Below are 23,992 nucleotides of genomic sequence, written 5' to 3'. Positions count from 1 at the left end.
CTCCAGCGTGGCAGCACACGGGTAGCTCCCAGCATGTTATCATTAGCAAATGTCCGTGCCACAATTCCACCACAAACTTTGCTTGTGAAGTCCACCTCTAAAAAGTAGGCTTCTAATGGTTACCTGGGTTCTTCTTAAAAAAGAAAGAGAGAGGGTGTGTGGGTGGCTCCATGGGTTAAGCCGCTGCCTTCAGCTCAGGTCATGATCTTAGGGTCCTGGGATCGAGCCCCGCATCGGGCTCTCTGCTCAGAGGGAGCCTGCTTCCCTCTCTCTCTCTCTGCCTGCCTCTCTGCCTACTTGTGATCTCTCTCTGTCAAGTAAATAAATAAAATCTTTAAAAAAAGAGAGAGAGAACACAAGAGACACTAAATTTTATAACTCAAATGTTATACAAAGTAATTTATGTATAGACTTTTCCCTTACAGATTGAATAAGCTAAAACTCATCATTTGTTGGCTCGAGTCTTATACAACTCTTAATTTCAGAGCATGTTTTCTATTTAAACTATGTAAAATATCTCCAGCATATATTATTCACAAGTTCAGGGAAGAACCACAACTATTTCACACCTCTTGGATTATTTTCTTAATCTTCTATTAAAATTCACTCATCTAGAAACTGAGCCCATATATGAGATTATCTCACAAAGCAACTAAAGAGATACACAGAATTATCAGAAATTGGGTAAAACCTAAATGAACATTACTACAGTATCAATTTCACAATTCCTATACAGTCTATAGGAATCTGTATTTTTTTTTTTTTTGGCTGAAGGAAAAATCAAATAAATTTTATATGTCAAAGTAATGTTTATTCATTAGGTCTAGGAAACTCTTCAAGTTAATTTACACTGTTGTGATTTTGTGGTTCAACTGTTTAACAATTCTTTTTTTTTTTTTTTTTTTTTTTTCCCCCAATTTATTTATTTTCAGAAAAACAGTATTCATTATTTTTTCACCACACCCAGTGCTCCATGCAAGCTGTGCCCTCTATAATACCCACCACCTGGTACCCCAACCTCCCACCCCCCCCGCCACTTCAGACCCCTCAGACTGTTTTTCAGAGTCCATAGTCTCTCATGGTTCACCTCCCCTTCCAATTTACCCAAATTCCCTACTACTCTCTAACGCCCCTTGTCCTCCATGCTATTGGTTATGCTCCACAAATGAGTGAAACCATATGATAATTGACTCTCTCTGCTTGACTGATTTCACTCAGAATAATCTCTTCCAGTCCCGTCCATGTTGCTACAAAAGTTGGATATTCGTCCTTTCTGATGGAGGCATAATACTCCATAGTGTATATGGACCACATCTTCCTTATCCATTCATCCGTTGAAGGGCATCTTGGTTCTTTCCATAGTTTGGCGACTGTGGCCATTGCTGCTATAAACATTGGGGTACAGATGGCCCTTCTTTTCACGACATCTGTATCTTTGGGGTAAATACCCAGGAGTGCAATTGCAGGGTCATAGGGAAGCTCTATTTTTAATTTCTTGAGGAATCTCCACACTGTTCTCCAAAGAGGCTGCACCAACTTGCATTCCTAGGAACTATAGAACACTCATGAAAGAAATTGAAGAAGACACAAAAAGATGGAAGACCATTCCATGCTCTTGGATCGGAAGAATAAACATCGTTAAAATGTCTATACTGCCTAGAGCAATCTATACTTTTAATGCCATTCCGATCAAAATTCCACCGGCATTCTTCAAAGAGCTGGAGCAAATAATCCAAAAATTTGTATGGAATCAGAAGAGACCCCGAATCGCTAAGGAAACGTTGAAAAACAAAAATAAAGCTGGCGGCATCACCTTACCTGATTTCAAGCTTTATTACAAAGCTGTGATCACCAAGACAGCATGGTACTGGCATAAAAACAGACACATAGACCAGTGGAACAGAGTAGAGAGCCCTGATATGGACCCTCAACTCTATGGTCAATTAATCTTCGACAAAACAGGAAAAAATATACAGTGGAAAAAAGACAGTCTCTTCAATAAATGGTGCTGGGAAAGCTGGACAGCTATATGTAGAAGAATGAAACTCGACCATTCTCTTACACCGTACACAAAGATCAACTCAAAATGGATAAAAGACCTCAACGTGAGACAGGAATCTATCAGAATCTTAGAGGAGAACATAGGCAGTAATCTCTTCGATATCAGCCACAGCAACTTCTTTCAAGATACGTCTCCAAAGGCAAAGGAAACAAAAGCGAAAATAGACTTCTGGGACTTCATCAAAATCAAAAGCTTCTGTTTAACAATTCTTAAGGTAATCCAGGTTTTGTAATCCAAGGTAAGCTTGGAGGCAAGGTTCTATCCCTTGAATAGATGATAGACTATTCCAAAACAAAGAAATAGTGTATATGAAAAGTTTAATTTTAAACAAAGAATAACCATTTTGAGATTTATGGTAAAGTATTCAGAGAATTGCTTAAGTTAAGGCCAAAGATCCAGGACTATTGTAAAAAAGAGCTTATGCAAGGACAAATAACTATTAAGTGGTGAAGCCAAGAAACAAACCCAGGTGGTATACTCCATTCAACTACATCTCCTAACTTTTCCTCACCTTGAACAGAATATACTGCTATTAAACCATAGGACTTCTCTAATTTCACTGCAATTTTTACATAATTTGTCTCTACTGTTCTTCTAAGCATCTTACTCAAATATCTAAAATACAGGCACTGTCTGCTGAAGAAGACTAATTATTTTGAGATTATTTACAGGATGGTAGGATAGTCAAGGCCTGGAAAACCAGGTACGGCATAGAAAAAGAAGGCAAGATACTCATGTGACAAAAGACCCCAGAGTCAGAAGAAATGACCCCAGTCAGAAGAAGTCTCTGAGAACAGGAGACACATCTATAAATTACAATGTCCTTCCTATCCATATTTCCAGAGATAACCTGGTTCTTTGCAACTTTTATAGCATAAAACAGTCCAAACCATGAGAGACTCTGGACTCTGGGGAAAAAACTGAGGGTTACAGAATAGAGGGGGGCGGCGGGATGGGGTAACTGGGTGATGGGTGTCAAGGAGAGCACATGTTGGGATGAGCACTGGGCTATATGCAACTAATGAATTGTTGAACACTATAACAAAACCTTATGATGCGCATATGTTGACTGAATGAACATAATGAAAACAAACAACTGTACTTGAACAAAAAAAGTATCATTTCTACTGTATTCCATAATCAATAGAAATCAAATAGGGGAGTTACAAGCTAAAAATAAAATAATACTGGCTTATGTATTTGCCATTATCATTGTTCTTTAATTCTTTGTATAGATTTGAGTTACTACCTAATGACCTTTCATTTCAGCCTGAAGGACTGCCTCTAGCATTTCTTTAGAGGAAGTACTAGAGATAAATTCTTTCAGTTTCTGTTTACTTAGGAATGTTTTATTTCACCTTCATTTTCAAAGAACAGAATTCTCAATTGGCCGTCTTTTTTTCTTTTTCCCAGCGCTTTGAAAATATCATCCCATTGCCTTCTGGCCTCCTTCGTTTCTGGTAATCAACTGTTAATCTTACTGGAGAATTCCTTGTCACTTCTCCTGCTTTTTTAACACCTCTCTGTCTTTGGCTTTCAACGGTTTGACTATAATGGATCTAGGTATGCATCCCTTTATATTTTATCCTGCTTAGAATTCACTGAGCTCCTTTTATGTATATATCAATGTTTTTTCAACAAATTTGGGGTGTTTTAGCCATTATTTCTTTAAATATTCTCTCTGACCCTTTTTTTTCTTCTTTCCTTCCTGGACTTCCATTATCCATATATTGGTCTGCACGATGGTGTCCCACAAGTCTCTCAAGCTATGTTTATTTTTCTTCATTCCTTTTTCCTTTGTCAGACTATATAGTATCAATTGATTTGTCCTTAAATTTCCTGATTCCTTCTTCTGCCAGTTCAAATCCATTACTGAATCCCTCTAGTAAATTTTCAAGACCATAACTATTACTTTTCAATTCCAGAATTTCTATTTGAATTCTTTCTAAAATTTCTAACTTTTTATTGATACATTCTATTCGGTGAGACACTGTTCTTACATTTTCCTTTAGTTCTTTAGACATAGCTTCCTTTACTTCTTTGAATTTATTTAAAATAGCTGATTTAACAACTTGGTCTAATAAGTCCAACATACTGGCTTCCTCAAGAACAGTTTCTATTGATTGCTATTCCTACATATGGACCATATTTTTTTGTTCTTTGCATTTCTCATTTTTTGAAAATTGCACATTTTAGATAATATAATATGGCAACTCTGGAAATCAGAATCTCCCCCTACCACTGAAGTGTTTGTTGGTGCTTGTTTGGTTAGTGATGTCCCTGGACTATCTCTAGATTCTGCATTCTTTGTCATATGTGTCTACTGAAGTTTCAGCCTGGTTAGCTAAGTGGTCAGGTAAAGATTGGACAATCGTTGGACAAGTCATTTCCTTAAATGCCTTGAACTAATAAGTCTCCAACCTTTGCAGTGGTGCTCTGTGTCAGCACATGTGGTGCATGTGTCAGCACACACCTTCAATGTTCATATAGGCGTCTATAAGTCTACCTTCCAGTGCAGTGCCCTTACCTACAGATAAGAGCTTTCTATTTTGTCAAGTCTGTTTTTTGCAGGGATGGGTTAGCAATGAAATTTCTTTCAGTGTTTTACAGGACTAAGCAAGTAAGTAAATATATTGAGAATAATAGAATAAAAGGTTTCTCACTGAAAAGCAAAAACTAGAACAAACTTGTGGTACTGGATTGGAATTTCTTAAGAACAAGATACTGTCTTTTATAACCACAACATAATTATCAAAATCAGGTATCAGCATAAACTCAAAGTTTTTAATAGATAGATAAGAAATAAATATGGATTTCTAATCCTGTCCATTGACAGTCTGAAGCACCGCAGGAACAATGCATGTACATAGTATAATGATCTTGTTTTGAAATACAATTCTCCACTAAATGGAAATAGGGCTCCTTAAAGAAATGTCTGATTCCAAGGCTGGAGTAGGGGAAAAAAAAACTGGTGAACCCTGAATATCTTACTGCACCAGAAGGTAAAGAAATGCTCAAGGAATGATGAGGACATGTCAAAAAGACAAGAGATGCTAGCTTAAAAGGGCTCCCAAGGATCAATTCTGGGGTAATTTAAACCTCAGAATAAATAATGAGTAATAAATGATAAATTTTTTAGTAAAAGAGGAATTCATGAATCCGTGATGATATAAATGGGAAAAAAGATAAGGAAAGCTCTCCTTTAAAGTGCCAACAAACACATGTTAAAGGAAAGATGGAGTCATAAAACCACCCCTTGATAAATATCACAGCAAAATTGAATCAGGCATCATGAAAGGATATTTAACTAGTGAGTTTGATGACGAAAACTATATCTACTTATTCTTAAAGTAACTCCCACAAAATATTTATAAATTTTTTAAAAACAGTAATTTACACTAGAACTAGAAGATACCACCTCAAATTAACATCACCAATCATGAGATAAGCAAATATCCTGTGCTTCTTTATGTGATGCACTGAGGATACTCATTTCTGGAGTATTCCTGCCAAAATATATAAACTTACACTAATCATGATAAAATATACATAAAGCCAAAATTAAGAAATACTCTACAAAGTAAATAGGTTATACTCTTCAAAAAGTCAAGGTTACAAAAGACAAAGACTAAAGAACCATTCCAAATTAAAGGATTTTTTTTTAAGATTTTATTTATTTATTTGACAGAGACAGAGTACACAAACAGGAGGAGTGGCAGGCTCCCCACTGAGCAGGGAGCCTGATACAGGACTCGATCCCAGAACCCTGGGATCATCACCTGAGCTGAACACAGATGCTTACCAACTGAGCCACCCCGACAGTGGCTGCACTAGTTTACATTCATGGGTATCTGTTATGTTTGTACTGTTCTACATGTAATTATATAAATTACAGTAAATATATATTTTTTAAAACTTTTAACAATTCAAAGGATCTAAAATGCAAAAATGTCCCAGTATAGCCACAAACCAAATGATTTCTAAAGATATTTGGGTCTAAGCCCAAAGATGGAGACCTGTACAAACAAAACTTATAGAGTACTAAAATTGAAGGTCAAGCCAAATCTGAGAATACCTATTCTTTGCCCAAGGTTTGTCACTCTTCAGCCTCTCCTTAAGTCTATGCTTAATTCTGGCCATCTTCCTCATGGGGATTACTTCTTCCAGATCTCATAAAAGTATAAAAATGTTAAGTTCAAAAGCACTACGTACTTCAGTCTTGTAACTAAGTAAAACCAGACAAATCATTTATACTCATGGATAATTCATAAATTTTAATTGGCTAAATGAAATTTTGGCTCAGTTTTGGCCAGATTTGAACCCAAAAACCTGCATGAGATGGACGTGCTATAATACGCTTGATATTTTAATTAAAGAAAAGCTCCTTAACTTTTTTTAAAAATTTTGTGAAATAAATAATCCTTATACTATCAGATTCAAATTCCTTTATTTAAAAAATCCCTTTTCCCTTCCAAATTCAGGAAAGGAATATCTATGTATTGCATAAGATTATACATTGTAGCAGACACTTTTGTAAGTGAAACCCATTTCCTCTTCTTCCTAGATGTAGTTAGACTATATTTACCAGCCTTCTTGGCCTTAAGTGTGCCTCTGTGATTGAGTTTTAATACCCAGATTTGGCTACAAAATCCTCCCACTAGCAGTCTCCATTCTCTTTCCCCTTTGCCAGCTGGATACAGATGAACTGAAGTCCTTCGATGATGATAGTGACATGAATGGAATAAGCCTGTTCCCCTGGATCTCTACATAGAGGAAAGTCTCTTATCAACAAGGAATACCCATATGAATGAGGAGAAAAAGAACTTCTGTTGTATTAAGCCACTGAGATTTGGGGGTCTATTTATCACTGAAGTTGGCATTACATTAATTAAAACATTCATAATTACAAACAATCTTCCAAATGTCAACAGAAAACACATTTTACTTACAAATTGAGGTTTGTAGTATGCTGGACCTAGTGTACTGTCACTAGCAGGTGGAGAATGTTTTTTAATACTGCCATCCTCATTAATATCATAACCATATGACCATCCACAAGAAGGAATTGAAGGAACATCAACACTTCTGTAAACTGTAGGTGGTACTCTTGAAATTTTCTATAAGAAAACATTTTACATTATTTACTTAGAGGTAAGAAAAGGAATAAAGAACCAAATATTAAAATTTACTAAGAGGCAAATATAAATATTGACTTAATGACTTTCATAATATAAACCAGAAATGTTGATTCTATAAAAGTAATTTAAAGGAGTAAATTCAAGTCTCACCTAATCATATAAATTAAGATAATATACAGTATTACCATTAAAGCCACCTTAAGAGGAAGAGTCTCCCTCACTTGGCTCAGTTATTTATTTTAATTAGTAAATAAATAATACTGATGCTAAAAGCAGGCATTCACTCCTACTCTCATCATCAATCACCTGTTCAAAGTGGTTACTTGTGCTATACTATCATAGTATCTCCCCGGCAAAAATGAACTTTATGTTTTTCTGTAACATTTCCCAGCTTCATTCTTTCAGCTAAATCAGCTCCTAATTTACCTCCATATTACTGGTGCTCTATATAAATATCCTAATTATGCTCACTGGTGCTCTATATAAATATCCTAATTATGCTCAGATAGCAAGAAAAATGTCTATGACATAATCCTAAATGGAAACAGAAAAATAGAATGTATGTATAGGTAAGACACATGCAATTATACACAAGTATATATAGTAATATATATGATTTAATGATGAACTTTTAAAAGCTATGCAAAAATTAACAGAATTATCCAAGTTATAGTCAGAAGTTTTAGGGTGATTATCATTTTTTTTAATTTCCTTTAGCATGAAATATTTTATAATTTAAACAAAAAGAGAAAGCAACATATAGTAGGAATACTAGTATAAAATTTAGCAAATAAAATGCTGGCATTTAAATGATTTAGTTAAAAAAAATTTTAAATTTAAAAAATAAACAATTTAGTTATCTGGGAAACTACTTAAGAATATATTGATCCTCTGTTGTTTCTGAATAAATAAATGCTATAGTTTAGTGTATGCATGCCTGCATGCCCAATAGACAACTACGTTTTAAATATACTATCACTGGCAGAATTTTACTTTTTTTATCATTAGAGACCATATACTGATTACCAAATTATAACAGGAAATATTGAATAGCTTCTCCCACTACTTTCAAAAATTATTTCCATGATATCAAGACTTTCCAAAATATGTTCCCTATCTCCTTCTCTACCCTCTATTCCTACCTTAGATCTTATACTCCAAATATTCTAAAGAACTCTGTTCTTCCCCAGACATACCAACCCACTAAAAACTGCAATGTCTTTATTCACATGGTTTTCTCTTCCTGGAGTGTTTTTATCCCATTATTTTTAACACTTAGTGAGTCCTTCTTTAAGATCCAGTTTGATTGTGATATCACTATTCCCTCCAAAAACTCTCTACTTTGGGCTACTAGCAGACATTTTATTATGATATATGTTTATTAAAATAGCATTGCATCAAATATTTAATAATGAATTACATAATTTCCCTATTAAAATTATAGATCCAGGTCACCTGTGTGGTTCAGTGGGTTAATCCTCTGCCTTCAGCTCAGGTCATGATCTCAGGGTCCTAGGATTGAGCCCTGCATCGGGCTCTCTGCACAGTGGGGAGTCTGCTTCCCACCCCCACCCCCACAACTGCCTGTCTCTCTGCCTACTTCTGATCTCTCTCTCTCTCTGCCAAATAAATAAATAAAATCTTAAAAAAATAAAAATAAAAAATAAAATTATAGATCCTAGGAAGCAATGATTTGTCTTCTATGTGTTGCCAGTGTCTAGAATTATGTCAATTATACACAGTCTCTGGAAAAAAATGTCTGATACTAGTTTCAAATGCACACCATAGTAACTAAACAATTCTATTCATTACACAATGCTCACCACAAGTGCAGTTACCATCTGTCACCATACATATGGTGACATATGTATGGTGACATATGACACACATGCAAAGTCATATAATGTTACAGACTATATTCCCTATGCTGTATTTTCCTCTCCATGACTTATTTATTTTAAACTGGAAGGAAGGAAGGGGATGAAGGGGAGGAAGAAATTCCTAATTTGTCCATTAAAAAGCATTCACAAGTCTTGAAAAAAAATAACTTACTACTTTTCAGAAGAAAATATCACAGTGTTATTAAGAAAATGCAAAAGATTACTTTAAAGTCAAATAAAATAAGTGTTTCCTTCTTTAAAAAGGTCTGATAAATCCTTGCATAAGCAAATGAACACTTACTTTGTCCCCACTTACAAAATAGCAGATATTTAAATATACTTATAAACCTTAACTTCATTGTCATTGTACTGACATTATTCAACTGAGCACTTAGCTCTAAAATATGTCCCCTAAACAAAGCTGATTAAAATGTAATTAAAATGGGGGCGCCTGGGTGGCTCAGTGGGTTAATCCTCTGCCTTCAGCTCAGGTCATGATTCCAGGGTCTTGGGATCGAGTCCCACATCAGGCTCTCTGCTCAGCAGGGAGCCTGCTTCCCTTCTCTCTCTCTCTCTGCCTGCCTCTCTGCCTACTTGTGATCTCTGTCTGTCAAATAAATAAATAAAATCTTTAAAAAAAATGTAATTAAAATGAGCTATGTGAAGGAGTTATGGAAAAAAAAAAAGAGAACCACTCTAAATAAACTGACCAAAAAACCAAGATTATTTATTTCAAAGGGCTGGGCCTTTGGTATAAAAATTATTCATTATATATCACCAATGTACTTTTCCAAACATGTCATCTGCTAGTCTCCTACATGAATTTTTTATTTGGGTCAGTACAATCTTGGGTCTTCTATGAACCCTACTATACTACCTTCATCTCTATAGCTCTCCATGCCTGGAATGTATAGTCCAACCCTATTCTTCAAGGCCAAACTTCTCTATAAATCCTCTACAAAGTATACTTTGTCATGATGTAGTAGTCTTCCTTTAAATTCCTATGGCATTGGGGGGCCTGGGGGGCTGAGTTTGTTAAGCATCCAACTCTTGATTTTGGCTAAGATCATGATCTCAGGGTCATAAGATGGAGCCCTGACTTGGGTTTTATGCTAGGCATGGAGCCTGCTTCAGATTCTCCCTCTTCCTCTATCCTCCAGCCCCATTTGCTCTCTCTAAAAAAAAAAAAAAAATTAATGTAATTTTAAAATTCCTATGGCATTCAATTACACAGTTATTCATTTAGCACCTATCATATTTCATCTTGCATTAGTAACAATCTATATAGCTCTCTCTCATCTAAATTTTAAGTTTTTTCTATTTCAGGAATCATGCTTTCAATTTCACTGTATTATTAACAGTACTTATTACAGAGTTTTCTCTCTATATATAGGTAGACCACTCGGGTGGTTTTTTAAATCTCCTTTACTTTCCATTTACCATAGAAATTGGAAGTGACAATAGATTTATTAAAAGCAAAAACGAAGTCAGTTGTTAATACAATAAAAAACTAGTTTATACACATTGAATATTAATTAAATTATAAACTACAATATGGATACTAATAAAAATAATTTTTATACTAAAGTTTTTCTTAATGTACTTACCACATAAAATATTAAACCTTTTCTATTTTAACTAAAAGAAATGTCAGAGTATAATTTAAAATAGCAACGTACTGATTGAAGATGCTCTTTAACCTGTAGTGCTTTTCTGTTCATGATATCTAATGTTCCAGGATAAAACTGATCATAGCTTGCTGGTCCTGGACTATCTGAAACAAACTTCTTAAACCGCTTCTCCCGGTTTTGTAGACTATGACCTCCTTTTATATTATACTAAATTGGAGAGGGGGAAAAAATGAAATAATTAAAAGAAGCACTTTATAATTAATACTATTTGGTAAGTATTACATATTAATATGAACAAACAGTTTTAAAACCCAAGGCTCTTGACTAAAGACATCATTCTAGTAAAGAGATAATAAGAGAGGACAACAACTATAGTCATCAGTTTTAACTATGAACTCAGACTAAAATTTACTATACTTAGGACACTCCAAGAGAATGCAAAATTCAGTTTTAAAACAGGAATCAAAACAAAGGAATCCTGAAAGTTGTAGAGCAAGAACGAAGAGCATACACTAGCAGGCCTCAAAAGAATACGTATCTCTGAAATCAGCTAAAAATATTGGTACTCACACTGCAAGGAAAAAGCAACCTTTCCAAGCTTGTTTAGGATTAATTATTTTCATGAACTTCTTTTTGGTCATTTCCAGGGATGCTTATATAGGCTTAGTGGCAACTGCATGGGTTTTTATTTGGTTGGCTGGTTTATTCCTTGTTTTTTTAACAGCACATTATTCTTTTTCTTTAATTAACATATAATGTATTATTTGTTTCAGGGGTACGTGATTCAACAGTCTTACACAATTCACAGCGCTCACCATAGCACATACCCTCCACAATGTGCATCAACCAGCCCCCATCCCTCCCAAACCCCTCCACTCCAGCAACCCTCAGTTAGTTTCCTGAGATGGAGTCTCTTATGGTTTGTTTCTCTCTCTGTTTTCATCTTGTTTCATTTATTCCTCTTCTCCCGTGATCCTCTGTCTTCTTTCTCAAATTCCACATCTCAGTGAGATCATATAATTGCCTTTCTCTGACTGACTTATTTCACTTAGCATAATACCCTCTAGTTCCAGCCACATCACCGCAAATGGCAAGATTTCAACTTTTGATGGCTGCATAGTACTCCACTGTATACATACAGCATATCATCTTTATCCATTCATCGGTTGATGGACATCTAGGCTCTTTCCATAGTTTGGCTATTGTGGACATTGCTTCTATAAACATTGGGGTGCACATGCCCCTTTGAATCACTACATTTCTATCTTTGGTGTATATACCCAATAGTGCAATTGCTGGGTCATAGGGTAGCTCTATTTCCAACTTTTTGAGGAACCTCCGAACTGTTTTCCATCCTGCACCAACAGTTTGCATTCCCAGCAACAGTGTAGGATGATTCCCCTTTCTGTGCATCCTCACCAAAATCTATCATTTCCTGACTTGTTAATTTTAGCCATTCTGACTGGTGTGAGGTTATATCTCATCGTGGTTTTGATTTGTATTTTCCTGAGGCCAAGTGATGTTGAGCATTTTTTCATGTGTCTGTTGGCCACTTGGATGTCTTCTTTGCGAAATGTCTGCTCATGTCTTCGGCCCATTTCTTGACTGGATTATTTGTTCTTTGAGTGTTGAGTCTGGAAAGTTCTTTATAGATTTTGGATACTAGCCCTTTATCTGATATGTCATTTGCAAATATCTTCTCCCATGCTGCCATTCGTCTTTTGGTTTTGTTGACTATTTCTTTTGCTGTGCAAAAGCTTTTTATCTTGATTAAGTCCCAATAGTTCTGTTTTTTTTTAAATTAACATATAATGTATTGTATCAAGGGTACAGGACTGTGATTCATCAGTCTTACACAATTCACAGTGCTCACCATAGCACATACCCTCCCCAATGTCCATCAACCACTCCATCCCCCCACAACCTCGTCCACTCCAGCAACCCTTAATTCGTTTCCTGAGATTGAGTCTTTTATGGTTTGTCTCCCTTTTTGGTTTTGTCTTGTTTCATTTTTCCCTCTCTTCTCCTACAATACTCTTGTCTTGTTTCTCAAATTCCTCCTATCAGGGAGATCATATGATAATTGTTGACTTATCTCACTTAGCATAATACCCTCTAGTTCCATCCACATCATTGCAAATGGTAAGATTTACTTTTTTGATGGCTACATAACATTCTATTGTGTGTATGTATGTATTATGTACGTGTGTGTGTGATACATATACACATATGTGTGTATATGTGTGGGGTGTGTGTGTGTGTGTGTGTGTGTGTATATATATATATATATATATATATATATATAAAACATCGGGGTGCATATGCTCCTTCAGATCACTATATTTATATCTTTGGGGTAAATACCCAGTAGCACAATTGCTGGATTGTAGGGTATCTCTATTTCCAACTTTTTGAAGAGCCTCAATACTGTTTTCCAGAGTGGCTGCACCAGCTTGCATTCCCACCAACAGTGTAGAAGGGCTCCCCCTTCTCTGCATCCTCACCAACACCTGTTGTTTCCTGACTAGTTAATTTTAGCCATTCTGACTGGAGTGAGGTGGTATCTCATTGTGGTTTTTATTTGTATTTCCCTGATGCCAAATGATGGTGAGCATTTTTTCATGTCTATTGACCATCTGGATGTCTTCCTTGCAGAAATATCTGTTCATGTCTTCTGCCCATTTCTTGATTGGATTATTTGTTCTTTGGGTGTTGAGTTTGATAAGTTCTTTATAGATTGTGGATACTAGCCCTTTATCCAATATGTCATGTGCCATATCTTTTCCTATCCTGTCAGTTGTCTGTTGGCTTTGCTGACTCTTTCTTTTGCCTTACAAATCTTTTTATCTTGATGAAGTCCCAATAGTTCATTCTTTCCCTTTCTTCCCTTGCCTTTAGTGATGTTTCTAGGAAGAAGTAGCTGCGGCTAAGACCAAAGCAGTTGTTGCCTGTATTCCCTGTATTCTCCTAAAGGATTTTGATGGATTCCTGTCTCACATCGAGCTCTTTCATCCATTTTGAGTTTATCTTTGTGTTTGGTATAAGAAAATGTTCCAATTTCACTCTTCTGCATGTGACTGTCCAATTTTCCCAACACATTTGTTGAAAGACTGGTTTTTTTCTTTTTTTCCATTGGACATTCTTTCCTGCTTTGTCGAAGATTAGTTGACCATAGAGCTGAGGGTCCATTTCTGGGCTCTCTATTCCATTCCATTGATCTATGTGTCTGTTTCTGTGCCGGTACCATACTGTCTTTTTTTTTTTTTTTTTTTATCTATTTGACAGAGAGGGAGACAGCAAGAGAAGGAACACAAGCAGGGACAGTGGAAGAGGGAGAAACAGGCTTCCCACTGAGCAGGGAGCCATATGAGGGGCTCAATCCCAGGACTCTGGAATTGGATCATGACCCAAGCTGAATATAGATGCTTAATGACTGAGCAACCCAGGCACTCCCATACTGTCTTGATGATTACAGTTTTGTAATAGAGCTTGAAGTCTGGAATTGTGACACCACCAGCTTTGGTTTTCTTTTTCAACATTCCTCTGGCTATTCAGTGTCTTTTCTGGTTCCATACAAATTTTAGGATGATTTGTTCTAACTCAAGGTAAAAAGCTGATGGTATTTTGATAGAGATTACATTAAATGTGTAGATTGTTTTCCTTTATGGTATCACTTATCTCTTGAATTCTCCCCTCGTGATCCAGTAATTGTTAATCCCTCTTTTTCGCAGCTTCTCTATTTTTCATCATTTGGTCTTCTGTATCACTAATTCTCTTCTGCCTCATTTATCCTAGCAGTAAGAGCATCCATTTCTTATTGCACCTCATTAAAAGCCTTTTTATTTCAACTTGGCTAGATTTTACTTCTCCAGAAAGGGATTTTATAGTATCTTCTATGCTTTTTTCAAACCCAGCTAGCATCTTCATAATCATTCTGAACTCTGGTTTTAACATTTTACTAATGCCCATATTGATTAGGTCCTTGGCAGTCAGTATTGTCTCTTATTCTTTTTCTTTTCTTTCTTCTTTTTTTTTTAAGATTTTATTTAGTTATTTGATAGAGAGAGATCACAAGCAGATGGAGAGGCAGGCAGAGAGGGAAGCAGGCTCCCCGCCGAGCAGAGAGCCTGATGCATGACTCAATCCCAGGACCCCGAGATCATGACCCGAGCCGAAGGCAGCAGCTTAACCACTGAGCCACCCAGGCACCCCTCTTGTTCTTCTTCTTGAGATGAGTTTTTTTTCATTTTGTCATTTTGTCCAGAGAATAGATGAATGAGGGAAAAAAATGCTAAAAGGGTAACAACAACCCCAGAAAAATATGCAAATCAGAAGATTTGCAAATCTTCTGAACAAATCAGAAGAAACCTAAACCCAGAGGGGGAAAAAAAAAAAGAGGAGAAAAAATATGATCAGGACCATGAAGAGAACAGAGCCACACAATGGATTTGGGGTGTATTTTGGCCTGTTAGAAGAAACTGCCTCCCAAAATCTTAAAGAAAGAAAAACTATATATCTACATACATGAAAATAATGGTAAATACAATGAAGGGATGGAAGCGACTATAAAAATGAAAAATTTTAAATATTTTTTAAAAAGGTATTGGAAAGATCAGAAGTTGGTTGAAAAAGAAAGAAGAAACAATTTTTTAAAAAGGTGAGAATGTTATCAGGTGGGTGAACAGACCAAAGCTATAAACTAAGTGATTTACAGTATATTTTGGTCTGTTAGAAGAAACTGTATCCCAAAATATTAAAGAAAGAAAAACATATATGTATATAAAAAATAAGGTTAAATACAGTAAAGGGATGACTATAAAAATGAAAATTAAAAAAGACTTTAAAAAGGGAATTGAAAAAAAATGAAAAAAAAAGGGAATTGATAAGAAGTTGGTTGAAAAGGAAAGAAGAATTCAAAAAAAAAGAAAGAAAGAAATATAGAAAACTTTAAAAATTGACTTCAAAAGAATAAAGAATTATGGGGGAAAAGCCATGAATTCTATGTGCTGTACTCCCCTAGCACTGGAGTTTTGCAGTTCTCATTAATCAGTAAACTTGGTCTTGGCTGGATGTTCTTATTGATCTTTTTTTTATTTTTATTTTTTTATTTATTTCTTTATTTTTTCAATTTATTTATTTTCAGAAAAACGGTATTCATTATTTTTTCACCACACCCAGTGCTCCATGCAATCTGTGCCCTCTATAATACCCACCACCTGGTACCCCAACCTCCCACATCCCTGCCACTTCAAACCCCTCAGATTGTTTTTCAGAGTCCATAGTCTCTCATGATTCACCTCCCCTTCCAATTTACCCCAACTCCCTTCTCCTCTGTAACATCCCTTGTCCTCCATGATATTTGTTATGCTCCACAAATAAGTGAAACTATAAGATAATTGACTCTCTCTGCTTGACTTATTTCACTCATCTTATTGATCTTCTGGGGGAGGGGCCTGTTGCAGTGATTCTCAAATGTGTTTGCCCCAGAAGGAATTGCACCACCCTTGCCAGGGGCCATGCTATGTAATCTGCTCGGGATTGTTCTCCATAGGTTTTGTTCCCTGAAGGCTTTCCACACGGCTTTAGAGGACAAGAATAAAAATGTCAGCCTCCCAATCTCTAGCCCTGGAGGAGAAGAGAGATCAGGCCCCCACTCCTCAGTGCTCTCTCAGAGAAAAGCAGTAAATCACTCCTGTCTCCTTGGTCTCTGGCCACACTCTGAGCTTACCCAGTCTGTGACCAAGCATTTCTATCTCTGGCACACAGCACTATTTGGAGTTTTCAAACCTAGCAGATTCCTGTAGCATGTTCCCACACCACTCCTCTGTGGAAGGAACAAGAGTCTCCCAGGATCTGCCCCTTGTTGGGACTCTGCTCAAAGAGCAGTGGCCCAACTGTGCCATGGATCACAGTTTATGGCAATCCCAAGTTGAGAGCCCACTTCTTGGTTCACTCTTTGCAGCCCCCTTCCTGACTCCAATACCTGGGTGTTCTGCTGCACTCGGGTACCCTCAGTCTTTCTGTGACCCCCAAGAGTCCTGAGACCCCACTATCCCAGCAAGGGTTCCACCCCTCGCTTAACCACTGGAATGACGTCCCTCACTGGAGCAGACTTCTAACTAAAAGTTCCAATTTTGTGCTCTGCTGATTTATTGCTTGCCAGTAACCGGCTGACAGAAACTCCATCCCACCACAGTCTATCTTCCCAAATATCACCTCAAATTCACTTCTCCAAATGTCCTACCTTCCAGAAAGTAGTTGCTTTTCTATTCAAAGATTTGCTGTTATTCTTTTCTTTAATCTCCTGTTGAGTTCATGGGTATTCAGAATAGTTTGATAAATAGCTAGCTGAATTCCTGGGACCAGACAGAATTTAGGTCTCCTACTCTTCTGCCATCTTGCTAGCCCTCCCCTAATAGCTTGGTTTTATACTCAGATTAATTTTAAACCTTTTTTAATGCAGAGGAGGGACTGGGAAGAATCTCCCATAGCTCTCCATTCCCCATATCTGGATTATCTAGAATCAAAAAATTATCAACTGGGTAATAGCTGGTGAATTCAGAAAAAGAATCCATCTTATTAGTTTCAATTTAAAGTCACCATATAATCATTTCAAAGACGATTCATAGTAATAATGGTTGGCATTTGATAGATCCAATAAGATCTTTTTTTAAAAGATTTTATTTATTTGAGAGAGAGGAAATGATGAGAGAGAGAGAGAAAGGGAACATAGGGAAGGTGAAGAAGAAGCAGACTCACCACTGAGCAGGGAGCCCAACCTGGGACTCAGTCCCAAGACTCCAGTCTCCAGGATCATGACCTGAGCTGAAGGCAGATGCTTAATCTAGGCTGAGCCCCCAGATGAGATTTTTTAAGTCACTTATTTACCAACAGACCTTTTCTCATGGTATACACACCAGATGTTCATAATCACTATTAACTGAGCCCATCTCTAGTTTGAATCTTAATCAGCTGCTTTCAGCTTTTAAGAAATACACAAAAGAGGTCTTCTTTTAAAAACTGAGTCAAGGGGCGCCTGGGTGGTTCAGTGGGTTAAGCCACTCCCTTCAGCTCAGGTCATGATCTCAGGGTCCTGGGATCGAGTCCCACATCGGGCTCTCTGCTCAGCAGGGAGCCTGCTTCCCTCTCTCTCTGCCTGCCTCTCCATCTACTTGTGATTTCTCTCTGTCAAATAAATAAATAAAATCTTTAAAAAAAAAAAAAAACTGAGTCAAAATTATATTCTTAGGTAGCCAATCCACTACCTGATAACTATTTTAATAAGACCATAATTCCTGTTTAAAAAGAGTTTGGATCAAAAAAAAAAAAAGAGTTTGGATCTATAACAAAATTTAATGATTTTGCAAAAACATTAGCATTTCAAGTTAGATAAAAAGTAAAAGCATGGGAAAAGAGAAAATCTCCTCAAATCTTGATTCTTTGAAAGCCATTACTGTAGTCTCTATGATCTTACATTTCACACAGTAATTTGAATTTATATTGAACTTCAACAGAAGATAGCAAAATTAATCTGATTTTTTAAAACTGGTAGAAATTAACCAGCACTTTTCTAATTACTCATATTTCCTAATTATCAATTCTACTGATTTTACCAGTGGTTATAAAAGGAACTACAATGTATCAGATAAAGGACCCAAAAATTATATTATGAGGTAATTATACATTTTATATGAGAACTATGAGACAACAGCCTTCCTACTTCTTGATTCCTATGCTTTTGTCTATATGGTGTGGTTATTTGATGAATTACTACATTGCCACCAACTGCCCAACAATACAGAATGCAGTCTCATCGGAAGGGTGAGGCCATCTACTGAATCGATCTGATATCCCATCATACAGCTCTAGTGAAATGTATCTCTCAGATCAAAAATCAAACCTAATTTCGACATCTATTAGTAGGTCCTGATAGTGAGAAATATGAAAGAAACTATTTATCTGGATCCAGGGAAGAGATCTCCACATCTAAGTCTTATATAGCAAGGAAAAAGATGGTATCAGCCATGCATAAACAGGTCACAAACTAGAAAAGAATTAGAGCCAGAAAACATAAATGAAATTTGAACTGACTCTTTGGGGTGGAATTCATTTTAGGAAAAAGTATAGGAACAAAATAAGGTATGTGACTTAATAAGCTAATTATCTATCAAATAATCAGAAACTTGTACTTTGTAAACTTCATTCTTCCATGTCTTTTATTTTCTTAATTCCCCTTAAACTGTTTTCTAAAAAAACTTACTTTTGAAAAAAATTAGCACACTTCAGATATGCTAGAGGAGACAAAGAAAGAAGTGAATTTGCCCATAACAAGTCAAGAGCTGAAGAGGCAAAAAGAATACTCCTATCCTCACTCCCAACTTTGGCATACTGGTGACAACCATAATCAAAGTGAAATAACCATAACAGAGACAGAGAAATAAAGAAGACTAAATTGGGGCACACAGTTTCAACTCCCAAATGTTTTCCTTTTATAAGAACTTCAAGTATTACATACAGTGGAGGCAGGCCTTCACAACTACAACCACATTTTCAGTCTTCTCAAATTTCATTTGAAGTTTCCAAATATTTACTAGGTAATTGCTAATAGAAACATTTCAACCTATTCTCAAAAAAAAAGGTATAAAAATAAATGGTTAAATACTGGCATTAATTTCCAATAGGATTATCCCTTTAATTATTATCAAGCATATTAATTATTTATATAATTAGTATGCTAACTATTGTCACATGACAAACATTTTCTAATTCAGTCATTTAAAATAATAATGGACTTTCTTTTTTAAATAGCGTGATAAACTTACACTTCTTGGAACTCTAAAAGTTCTGCAAGAAGATATGGTCCACATATACAATGGAATATTACACCTCCATCAGAAAGGATGAATACCCAACTTTTTAATCAACATGGATGGGACTGGAGGAGATTATGCTGAGTGAAATAAGTAAAGCAGAGAAAGTCAATTATTATATGGTTTCACTTACTTGTAGAGGATAAGGAATAACACAGAGGAAACTGGGAGTTGAAAAGGAGAAGAGAGTTTGGGGTAATCAGAGGGGGAGACAAACCATGAGAGACTGTGGACTCTGAGAAACAAACAGGGTTTAGGAAGGGAGGGTGTAGGGGGATGGGTGAGGCTGGTGATGGGTAATAAGGAGGCCATGTATTGCATAGAGACTGGGTGTGGTACATAAACAATAAATCTTGGAACACTGAAAAAACAAAATTAAATTTTTAAAATAGGATCATAATAAGCTTAAAGGAAGAACTTAAAGGAAGAAAATATAATTCTGATTCTAAAAAACAAACAAAAAAAGAATGTAGCCTAAAACAACCCCAAAAAATCAACAGCAACTGAGTAAATAAGGCACAGTCGTTTTTGAAACCAAGGAAATCAGTCTTCACCTGGCATTGGCCTATAGTTTTAAGAAGAAACAGAAGGGCGCCTGGGTGGCTCAGTGATTTAAAGCCTCTGCCTTCAGCTCAGGTCATGACTCCAGCGTCCTGGGATTGAGCCCTGCATCGGGCTCTCTGCTTATCAGGGAGCCTGCTTCCTCCTCCTCTCTCTCTCTGCCTGTCTCTCTGCCTACTTGTGATCTCTGTCAAATAAATAAATAATTTTTAAAAAAAAGAAAAAGAAGAAACAGAGAATACTAGAACTCTTTTTCTTAGATTGTCCATTGTATTAAAAATGTACATTTCGTAGTTCCTTATTCTTGAAATCCAAGAAATGTACCCCAATTTGGAACAAAATAAAACCTGGTCTAAGTTGTACTTTACATTATTTTATATGTGGAATTGACTAAAATCACTATTATTATAATATTCCAACATCCTGATATTTGTCATACTTAACAAGTTTGAAATCTGCCTATTGTGTATTTTATTCCATTCCCCTCTTGGAATAGTGGAGTTACAGCAAGCCCATATACCCATAATATGCTGGCCATGGGCCACAGAGTGGAAGCAGGAGTGACACTTCTAATGATGACATCTAATGACCCATTACTATTTTTTGCTTTTTGTCCTCTAGGTGCTAGTATTCTGTAAGTTTTAAGAACCCAGGAAAGAGACATAAACGTTCCACTGAATTGGAAGTTGAGACCATCAACTGGCCATTCCAGGTTCTGTGTGCTAGAAAGCAAAATAAGGAATGTATTGGGTGAGGTGATTAACCCTGACCAGGACTGAGAAACAGGACTAAGGAAAGCATGCACTGCGGTAGGATGGAACACAGAGAAACCCTGCAGAGCTTCCTCAAACTATAATGCCCACTGAAAATGGTAAGAGCAAGTTTATTTAAAGGTTTGAGAAGGAAGCCTGTGAATCAAGAGCTCAGACCCCTTAGAACTAAAGATTCTGGTTACCACATCAGGCTGAAAACTCCACCAGATAAAGTCCCTCTAAAGAGACAGGAACACAGAATGAGTAATGAAAAAATCTTAAACTATCTATAGCTTCAGATCAATTACATAAACTAACAAGTCCCCATCTGCATTTCCTTGTTTCCTACATCACTTTCTTTCATTTCCCCTCTTTTTTTCCCTCTTCTATTGTAAAATGGCAACACTAATAATGGATAAAAGTTATAAGATGCTACCTATAATTAACCACTATTCTAAAATGCTTACTGATGAATGTAACTCTTAGAAAAGGTCCACAGGGGCGCCTGGGTGGCTCGGGGGATTAAGCCGCTGCCTTCGGCTCAGGTCATGATCTCAGTGTCCTGGGATCAAGCCCTGCATCGGGCTCTTTGCTCAGCAGGGAACCTGCTTCTCTCTCTCTCTGCCTGACTCTCTGCCTACTTGTGATCTCTTTCTCTGTCAAATAAATAAATAAAATCTTTTAAAAAAAGAAAGAAAAGGAAAAAAAAAAAAAGGTCCACAAACTTAGTATCCCTAGTATCCCTAAAGCTCAAAGAGATTAAGTAGTTAAGATTAAGTCTACCTATTTGGAAATCTGTCTGAACTAGTATGTAGCAGAGACAGATTTCAAATACAGGTTGTCTACTTTAGGAGCTCACACTACTAACCATTTCTTTATAGTATCTCATGTTATACTTACTTACCATTTAATCTATAGGTTGCAGAATAATGGAACAGGAATGTGAAAAAAACAAAAGTAGAAATGGCCTTAATCTAAAGATCCATTTGGTAGTGACAATGTAATATCACCTCTCAATGCAATAGCCAGACCTTAGTTTAGCTCCTTCGGGGAAGTTATATTTGAAAATTAAACATAAAATAATTGTGTTTTTTAAATAGGATATGTGGGAAGAAGAATTATATGCATAAGTAGTACACATGAGAGAGAAGAGAACTGGGCAGTTAAGGGATAAACTGTAATGGTAATCTATTGCTTTTTATCTGTCCAGCATCCCATCCATTATCTTCCCATAACAGAAACCACATTCACCATTGTTGGGGCAATCAAACCTCCCCTATACTTCGTGGTTTTAGAGAAGCTTCCAAACACAGGATTCCCTAACCCAGGAATGACTGGACCAAACAGATTCTCCCTACTAAGAATTTTAATCCTAAATGGAGTCACACATAAAAAAATGGAAGGGCGTTATAGAATTAAGTTATCTAATGGCAGTTCCTGATTGCAGCTCTTACTATTGAAATACCTGGAATTGTCTTAGTCCTGTCCTTCCTTAAGACTTAACTATACAGGGGCCTGGGTGGCCCAGTGGGTTAAACCTCTGTCTTTGGCTCAGGTCATGATCTCAGGGTCCTGGGTTTGAGTCCTGTATCAGCATCTGGCTCTCTGCTCAGCAGGGAGCCTGCTTCCCTCCCACTCCCCACCTGTCTCTCTGCATACCTGTGATCGTCCTCTGTCAAATAAATAAATAAAATCTTTTTTAAAAAAGGACTTAACTATACAATTAATCCTTCAAGCCCATAAGCCACCCAAATACCTTTCCTATAAATACTACTGTAAATCTAGTATCACTCTTAAAAATCTATTGTTTCTAAGCAAAATCTCCTGATAGAATGGTTGCTATTACCAACTCAGGAAGTCTAACGCAACAATTAAGGCATCAATGATAGCACCTGGGCTTCCAACAAAGGAAATAAAGATCTGCTAAGCTCAATTAGGAGTCATTATGTATGAAGGCAAAATGAATGTGAAAATGGTAAAAGATGATATTCACAATTATGAAGATATTGGAGTTACATCCACTGTTTCTGAACATGAATGGATCATCAAAGATATTCTGGTCATAGACTCTCAAGACTGTTTAGGAGCCAGATGAGGCAATGACAGTAGCTATACCTTAAGAATATGCACACAAACTATTTTTAATTCTACTGCCATCCTCCATCTACATATCTTGATCATCTGCACAGCTCTCATGCACCATAATTCATTCAATAGTCCTATTCTCCCATTCAAGAATCTCAAGAACCATGAAGAACGTAACAGTGTTTTATGTCTTATAGAATACACAGAACAATAGAGAACATCCAGGCAATCAACAATAAACACTTTTAATTTTCTCATATTCTAATAACAAAATATAGATTAAAAGGAGAAAGAAGAGGATATGAAGGGAAAAGAAAATATGACAAATGACATATTAGTCTAGGAGAGGAGAAAAGTATAATTCTTATTAACTCTAACAACTATAACTGTTATAAATTTACCTGTGCTTCTGAAACATTATAGTGTCCTGGCCCTGGAACAGCTTTCTCAGTGTTAGAGGCAACAGTAAAAGTACTTTCTCTGGCAGCCAAAGAAAGGAATGGTGCATAGCCACCTATAAAAGTAAAATCATATCACTGGAAGATAAGATAAGGTCCCAGTGATTTCAGAGAAAAAGCATTCAAAATATATAAAATCATTTAGTAACCTCAACTGTGGAGACTATATTATCAGAACACTATATTATCAGAATACAGCCACAGAAGTTGCTGTATTTTTTAAAATTCTGATTAACAGCAGAACATTTATTAACATATATTAAATAAAAGAACTTACAGAACTGAAAGTCCCAAACAGAAAAAATAGTTAAAGAAATAAAAGGCAAAAGCCTTTTTTTCTTCTAAGAATATTTGGCTAAGATGAAAACAACAGTTATGCTTAGCTAATAAAATATTTTCATCCTCAGAAGACCAGCATTTTACATTTTGGAGCAACATCTATTATTTATAGAGAATAGCATATATAAAGTTGTGGCAACAACTTAGATTGAAATAATTTAAAGTGACTTTACAGCAAGTAATTAATAATGTCTCTTTGCTTTGGTACATAGTTGG

General features: G+C 36.2%; 1 protein-coding gene across 1 annotated transcript in view; it reads right to left on the bottom strand.

Moving 5' to 3' along the window:
- STPG2 (sperm tail PG-rich repeat containing 2) overlaps positions 1 to 23,992 on the bottom strand; it is a 345,708-nt gene that overhangs the window by 311,827 nt on the left and 9,889 nt on the right. The window contains exons 2-3 of the mRNA XM_044225962.1: positions 23,381 to 23,493; positions 7,012 to 7,179 (exon numbers count right to left, since the gene is read on the bottom strand). Of these exons, the coding sequence (XP_044081897.1) occupies positions 7,012 to 7,179; positions 23,381 to 23,493 (281 nt within the window). The remainder of the gene's footprint in view (positions 1 to 7,011; positions 7,180 to 23,380; positions 23,494 to 23,992) is intronic.

The sequence above is a fragment of the Neovison vison genome, chromosome 11 (genome assembly GCF_020171115.1).
Source record: "Neovison vison isolate M4711 chromosome 11, ASM_NN_V1, whole genome shotgun sequence".
Taxonomy (NCBI): Eukaryota; Metazoa; Chordata; class Mammalia; order Carnivora; family Mustelidae; genus Neogale; species Neogale vison.
Note: the sequence above shows the minus strand (reverse complement) of the source record. Positions and strands in the feature narration are given on the sequence as shown.